The following is an 8279-nucleotide window of genomic DNA, read 5'->3' on the forward strand; positions in this document are numbered from 1 at the left end:
ATGTTAAAACAAAAATATGAAGTCTAAATTTGTTGCTAATGTGTGTCATTAAGGTGTGTGTGTAACAACTATACCTAAATATGATTCTCTGGATCTCACTTTCCTCATTTGTAACATGAAGGGGTTGGGCTAGATGGTCTCTAGGATCCCTTCCTGTCCCTGTATCTATGATTCTAAAAGCCATGATCCTCAGTAGTAACAGCTCATAATTATAGTGTTTTATGGTTTGCAAAGCATTTAATTATAGCATCTTATTTGAGTCTCCCAAAAACCTTGAGGCAGAGGTGTTCTGATTTTCCTCATTTTACAGATAAGGAAACTGAGGCCAAGAGGTTCTATGACTTGCCCAGAGCCACACAGCTAGTAAGTTTCTGAGGTAGGACTCAAACATTGGTCTTCCTAATACAAGTCTAGTGTTCCATCTATCCACTGCCCAAGCCATCCGGTTGCCCTTGCAAAATAGTTGTCACATTTACCATGTTTCTGAAATGCAGTTTCAAAAATGAGCTCAAATTTACCTCCCTCACTGACTCTCCCTTGTGTTACAAAGCATTAGTTCACAGATAACCCAGAGAACTCTTGCCCACTGATCTAGATGTAAATAAAGCCAACATTGCAACTGTGTTTATGGCCTAGCAATGCCTATGCACATGTACAATCATCAGCTGTTGCCAGGATTGAGAAGGCAAAGTGAAATTGTTGCCTGGTGGTGCTGGTGGAAATGTGCCTAGTGCGTTCAATGATACATTCTAGAAGATGCTTTTGAATTCCATAAATTATAGTCATTTTAATGCTATCTTTGATGATGTGCTGAGTTTGGGAAGCCATGATACTTAGTAGTCATTTAGCCAGTTCAGCAGTTGTTTAGTCATTTCAGTCAGTTTATGGACTTAGTTAATTACATTTCTAATTAATCAGGAGAGGAATGGTGTCATCCACTGCTCACTGTAATCATAGAGGGATATGACAAATGATTTCTAAATTATAGATTTCTAAATTATATATAGGCTTAGAGGTGGAAGGAACATTAAAGACCATCTAGTCTAACCCCCTCATTTTACAGATGAAGAAACTGAGACCTGAAGGAGTTTACCCAAGAGTCATACCCAAGGTCACACAGAAAGTAAATAACAGAGCTTGGATATGAACCCAGATGTTCTGATTCCAAATCTAATGTTCTTTCCACTGATTGACCGAAATACTTGATAAAATACAGTATTCTGAATAATGTTATTTTCTGGTTAGCTAAAGATTGGACTGAAAGCTCTTTCTCTTCACCCCTTCTTGATAAAAAATGTATCTAAAATATATGATGATTTCACCACAAAGAACCAAGTTCCTTTTAACAACAATAACAAGCATTTATTAAATGATTACTGTATTCCAGCTACAATGGTAGACACTTGGTGATACAAAGACAAAAATCATAATAGTCCCTTCCCTCAAGGAATCTGAATTCTATCAAAAGGTGAGGGGGCAGCTAAGTGGCGCACTGAGTAGAGCACTGGCCCTGGAATCAGGAGGACCTGAGTTCAAATCCAGCCTCAGACACTTGGCACACTTACTAGCTATGTGACCTTGGGCAAGTCACTTAACCCCAAATGCCCTGCCTTCCACTCTCAAAAAAAATAGAAAGGTGAGACGGGTCCAAGCTGGAACCTCATGTGCAAATAAAACTAATTCAAAATATATACAAAACAATTTCCAGGGGGAATACATTGCAAGGAGAAATCAATAATCTAGGAGCTATAGGATAGGAAAAGTTCATGGGTTAGAGTAGCAAAGATGCAACTTACTGACACAAAGCAAGACAAATCAAAGTAAATTTTTGGCCTTCTTTGAATTACCAAGACTATGGTTGACTATGTTTGACCTGTTGTTATAGTGTGACTGGTTTTGTTTTGTCATTGTAGCACTGCACCTTCCACAAAGTAGTTACCTAAAAAATAGCCAGCAAATAACCTATGGTTTAGATTGCATAGGTCTAGCCTTTCTGTATTCATCAAATGTGCAAGGCACTGTACTTTCTGGACAGTGAAAAATTTATTAATTCTGGTAAGAGATGAACAGTCAGTGTTTCAGTGCTATTGGAAAATTATGATTTGGATTGCTTGCTGATGTGTGTAAAAAGAAACAGGGGAAAGCTGAAACAATCACCATCAATGACTGTCCTAAGCAGCAATTCTTGGCCTTCATATTACAAGAAGCATATTTTATTCCCCTAATCCCCTCTAGATTTTTTAAATGAACATGTATGCTTTACTCTCTATCCCAAAATTATGGAAATTTCTGTTTCTGGATCCAAAAAGAGGGATCTTTTTCTGGATACCTCTCTGTCACAGAGAGGAGGAAAGTCACAGCTCACGTTTGCAGAGACTTTATGAATCTCAAAAGTTGTAAGATATTACACAAATACCATAGATTAACAATAATGTGCTTTCATTTCATAGAATTGTAACCTCTATTGACTCTTTCCTAGCGGTTCGTACTATATGTCAACAAAGGGGATCATGGCTATGATAATGCAGACATGGACATGAAAATGATATTCAGAGCATTTGGACCAGATTTCAAGAAGAATCATCTGGCAGAGCCTTTTGACAGCATTCACATTTACCCACTGATGTGTAAACTCCTGGGAGTGACACCAGAACCTCACTACGGGTCTCTGACAGTTACACAGGACATGCTTGTGGACACTTTCAATCAGGAGTCAGGTGAGATATAAAACCAACAGCTGAGTGAATCTGCAGAGAATCTACTTCAAAAATAATTTAAGAACAATTGTGTTACCTAATGCTTCTGCAGGATGACAGAGATTCTTCCACATCCATTAAGCTCATGATCCCTGCATGTTCCATTAGAGCTCAAGACAGTCATTTTTGTAGGAGATGTCTTTAAAACAAGAAGCCAGGAAACAATCCTTGTCTATGCCCCTGAGCTACCCAGGGAGTAATGGAGAAAGGTAGATTTCTCTTCTAAAAAATCCATCTGCCTCCTGACAGATTCATGTGTCCAAAAGTTTGGTTGTTGCTTACCATGATTAAAGAGTGGTTCTTACAAGTGGAATCAGAAGCTTCATAATTTCATTCATTGCTGAAAAACAGACCTCTGGAAATCCCTAACTCTAGGATACTTAGCCCAACTTCTAGGCAGAGATCTGCGTGATTTAAAAGAATCAAAGAATATTCTTCCTAGATAAGTAATGTCTCCCTTGAAAAGGCACTACCAGGTTATTTTACACAGTAGGATAGTTATTTCTTCCCATTCAAGAGACAAGCCCTATAAAGATCCTACCATAGTGTGTTGTACATAATAAGGAACAGAAAGGGCAATTTTCCAGGATCCATTTCTTACAGAGCAGATTTTGTTTAGATTTAGGGTAGAATTCTTTTCAATAATTAAATATTAAATAATGACTGGATATGACTTTCCTGGGGCCCCTGAACAGGGCTAACAAATATTTCACAAACTAACTACAAAAAACTTTTCAAATTTGGTAACAGGAAATGAGAGCTGGAAGACAACCGCTTCGCAGAAAGCTGCTATTGGCTTAGGTGCTGTAACAGCAGTGCTTGCCATCTTGTTTGTCTCTGGTGTAGGGTACACGGCTGTTAGTCAAAAAAGGGGTAAGTGGACGTCGTATTACTTGTGGTTCATCAATAAGCATTGTCAATACAATCCAAGGGAGACATATTCTGGTATGGTGAAAATAGCAATGGTCCTCTTGTCAGAGGACCTGGGTTAAGATCTCACCACTGATGTTTACTACCTATGTGATCTTACTTAACCTCCCTGAGTGTTGGGTTCCTCATTTATAAAATGAAATTGTTGTACTTAATGGCCTCTGATATCTGCCCTATATTCCTATGGCTGCTGATGGGGATGAGTACTTTGATAATATGGTGAAATGCTATTTTCAGCAACTAAACCAACATTTTACTCTATTAATCAACAAGCATTTATCAAACATCTATTCCTCCCACATCCTAGAAGTTATGGGTGTGTGTTACTACATCCCATTTCAAGCAGCCTTCATCACTATTGCACCACTACTGCCTGTGTGGCTATAAATTGTCTAAAAAGTTGGAACTTTACTTAACCTTAAACTCCATTTCAAAATCCACATTTAAAGTAATTTATATTTGAACTATAAAAATTTGCTATAAGCTGAAACATGACCTATAAGGTCTCTAAACCCTAAAGCAACATTTGAGAAAGAAATCAATCAGTTGTTTTCCATAGAAACCATTAGCCAAAGGAGAGATAAAGGAAAAGTTCAATTTACTGATTCAACCTCCTATGCCTACAGCATAATTTTGAAAAAAAGCAGTCATTTCATAATGTTAACTTACATTGAATTTTTAATGAAATAAAGCCTTGAATACTAACGTTAAATCCTGAGTGCAGTACACATACACTTCTTACCAGATATGGTACAATGATCTCTTCTACATATATATACTTGGATGTGGGAACTTGGAAGGAAACTGCTGGCCCAAACTTTTACTTAGATCTGAACCCACTGGACCTGTAAAGGTCCTTTAGAAACTATGACAAACTCTTCCCTGACTCAGCACACAGAGTTCAAAGTCTAAGGCTATTTTTATTACTACTAAGTTAGCATATATTGAGATCTTTGTCTGCACGTCTAGACTAGAACCCACAAAGAGAACCTCCCCAGTCTCAGTCTTCAAGTCTCCAGAGCCAAGAGAGGCTAGAGGGCCTGTGATGTATTGTAACCAAATCAAAAGTACCTTTGTATAGCAATCACATGTGCCTAATGCAGTTCTTTTGCCACCAAATTCAATTGAACATTTGTTGCATGTTACATGTAACATGCTGTTACACGTATAGGATCAGAGGCAGTGTGGTATATGTAGAGGACTTGTCAGGAAGGCCTCAAGTCCTCCTATGACACATAATGGCTGTGAGACCATGGGCAAATCACCTAATGTCTCAGTGTTCCCACTAACTCTCTAAGACCACAAGTTCCGTGGAGTTATAACTCTGCATTCACTAAATGGAGTTTCCATACCAAGAGTTCTCCACACTAATAAAATCACAGATCCAGATCCCTCTACTCTCCTCCTCCCAAACATGTAAGGCATCATGCTAAGTACTAGAGATACAAGACACAAATGAGATGGTCGCTGCCTTTAAGGCATTTATATACATGGTACTGTACACTCTACATATACACAAATATACTACTTCAAGATAACTTGAGGAGGGGGCAGCTAGGTGGCACAGTGAATAGAGCACTGGCCCTGGAGTCAGGATAACCTGAGTTCAAATCTGGCCTCAGACACTTACTAGCTATGTGGCCTTAGGCAAGTCACTTAACCCCAATTGCCTTGCTTCCCCTCCCCCCGCCAAAAAAAGATAATTTGAGGAGGAAAAAAGCACTAATAGCTAGGAAGCTCCAGAGATAGTCTCCCTAGGGTCAAATACAAATTTTTATGTTTGGCATTTAAAGCCTTTCACAATCTGACTCTAACATATCTTTCCAGTCTATTATACATTTCTCACTTTCAAGAATCCTCTGGTCCAGCCAAACTGGACTTCTTGCTATTCCTCATATGCAGCTGCCTCCCAAGGCTGGAAAACGTTCCCTCACCTCTGTCTCTTAGCATGCCTAACCTCCTTCAAAGTTCAGCTCAATTCCATCTCCTCTCTGAGGTCTTTCCTGATCCCTCCAGCAGCTAGTGACTCCACCACCCTACCCCCACAAAAAAGTCCCCTTGAATTTGTTTTGCATATGCATTAGTGGTAAGAGAGATGAAGCACATGTGGCCCACAGGGAGAAGCCAGTCAACCAGCATGTATTAAGCACCTACAATGTGTCAGACACTGTGCTGAGCACTGGGGATACAAAGAAAGGCAATCATCAACATCATCATCATCATCTCTGCGCTCAGGCAGCTCACAGTCTAATACAAATATGCAAACAACTAGGTAAAAACAAACTATACGTAGCATAAATTGGAGCTAATCTCAAGACAGATGGAACTAGAATTAAGGGGGACTGGGAAAGGCTTCTTGAAGAAGGTGAGATTTTAGCTGGAACTTGAAAAAAGCCAGGGAAGCCAGGAGAAACCAGGAGTCAAGGAGAGAAAGTATTCCAAGAATAGGGGACAGCCAGTGAAAATGCACAGAGCTGGGAGGTGAAGCATCTTGTGCGAAGGACAGCAAGGAGGCCAGTGTCACAGGATTGAAGGGTACATGGAAGTGAGTTAGGTTTAAGAAAACTAGAAAGGTAGGAAGGAGCCAAGTTATGAAAGGCCTTGAAGGACCAAACAGAGCATGTTATATTTGATCCTGGAGGTAATAAGGAGCCAATGGAAATTATTGAATAGGAAGTGACATAGCAAGACTTGCACTTTACGAAGACCATTTTGACAGCTGAGTGGAGAATAAATTGGAGTGGGGAAAGACTTGAGGCAGGGAGAGAAATGAGAAGGCTATTACAACAATCTAGACTTGAGGTGCCTGCACCTGGTTGTGGAAGTATCAAAGAAGAGAAGGAAGTATACACAAAGACATTATAAAGGTAGAATCCACAGGATTTGTCAACGATGGCATGTGGGGTTAAAAAAGAGTAAGAAGTCCACCATGACACCCAGGTGACTGGAAGGATAATAGTATCATGGCCAAGGCACATGCTGAGCTCCCTTGATCCCTTTTACATAAGTTTTATATATATTTAAGTAGGGGAGAGAAAGAGACAGAGAGACAGAGAGAGGGGAAAGGAAGGAAGGGAGAGAGGGAGGTGGGGGAAGGGGAGAGAGAGTCTCTCCCAGTAGAAAATAAGCTCCCTGAGCTGTTTCCTTTCTGTCTTTGTATCCTATCATTTGGCAAAGTGCCTGGCTGCCTGGCAGATAGTAGGCACTTAAATTTGCTTAACTGATATACAAAGTACTGTGGACCTCAGTGGATTTCAATAAACACATAGAAATGAAATCATATATTAAAAGTTTAACTAATCTGACCCTTTTACTTTTCTCCACAGGCACAGAAGTGAAAAGCAAAAAAGCAACAAAGATTTACCTCTGACAGTTATAAACCCAGTACTTCAAAATGTGTATTTCTGAATTGAGATCCAGTCAAATCCTCTTTGCTCTACTTAATATATTTATTGAAGGAGATTGGGTATTTTGTTATAAAGAGGGGTTATAAAATAAAATGTGTGTATGTGCTCTGAATCGTAACACAGTGTAGGTATATTAGATAACACCAGCTCACCCTTTACTTGAAGCAACAATGCCAAAGGAGAAAAAAGATGATTTTGCTAAATGGTGTAGTTTCCACCATAAGAAAAACAACTACATACAGTTAATTCCCTTTAATGATTTTTCTAAGTAAAATTTCATATCTAAGTGTTATAGGTCTTGAGTTATTCCTTCATCAATCTTCTACCAGTATATTAACATTTTTTCTTTTTACAAAATAAATGTTTTCATCTTCTTTTTTTAAAAAAAATTATTTGTCATTTGCTAACAGAATTTTCTCTTGTAAGAAAAAAGCATTAATAATAGCTCCTATTCATATTATCGCCATTTTTGCAAAGTGCTTTGTATGACATCTCACTTGTTCCTCACAAAAATCCTATGACAAAGAAGCTATGATTATCAAATCCATCATATAAATGAGTAAACCTCAGTTTACTGAGATTTACAGAGAGATTATGTGACTTTCCCAGGGTCACACAGGTAATGTCAAATACAGGAACCCAGATTTCCCTGACATCCAGCCCAGTACTCTATTCAATATGCCATGCTGCTTCTCAAATAAAATTGGGTAAAACCAACACTGGCCATGTCTGACAACGATGGACCTCATCCTGACCTATAGTTACCCTTTTTCCTGCTTCACCAGGAAAAAATCACTGCATAGCTCAGATTTCTGATGCCTTTCAATGTTGCTTCCCTTTATATCATTGTAGCTATTGCACAGCTTCTCTTTGCTCTCCTTATTTTGTTCTGCTTCAGTTCACAGGTCTTGCCATGTTTCTCTGAATTCTTCATATATGTCATTTGTTATGAAGAAATCACATTCCACTATATTCAGCTCTCTTCCCCAATAAATGGGAACCCATTTCACTCCAATTTCCTCGCTACCGCAAAAGTGCTATGATGATATATTACTTCTGGGTTTTGCTTATTTAGTGTGTTCTATCGATAAATATTTCAATTATTTAACCAACTAGTTTTAATGACTTTGCTTGTTCAGCCGTTTCTCAGTTGTGTCCACGCCTCCTTTTGACCTCATTTGGGGTT

General features: G+C 38.8%; 1 protein-coding gene across 1 annotated transcript in view; it reads left to right on the forward strand.

The window, feature by feature from the left end:
• The window catches only part of LOC118832111 (ectonucleotide pyrophosphatase/phosphodiesterase family member 7-like), a 57073-nt gene extending 49979 nt beyond the window's left edge, over positions 1-7094 (forward strand). The window contains exons 4-6 of the mRNA XM_036739546.1: positions 2480-2717; positions 3495-3633; positions 7013-7094. Coding sequence (XP_036595441.1) covers positions 2480-2717; positions 3495-3633; positions 7013-7094 — 459 coding nt within the window. The remainder of the gene's footprint in view (positions 1-2479; positions 2718-3494; positions 3634-7012) is intronic.
• Positions 7095-8279: the final 1185 nt, after the last annotated feature.

The sequence above is a fragment of the Trichosurus vulpecula genome, chromosome 9 (genome assembly GCF_011100635.1).
Source record: "Trichosurus vulpecula isolate mTriVul1 chromosome 9, mTriVul1.pri, whole genome shotgun sequence".
NCBI classification, from domain to species: domain Eukaryota; kingdom Metazoa; phylum Chordata; class Mammalia; order Diprotodontia; family Phalangeridae; genus Trichosurus; species Trichosurus vulpecula.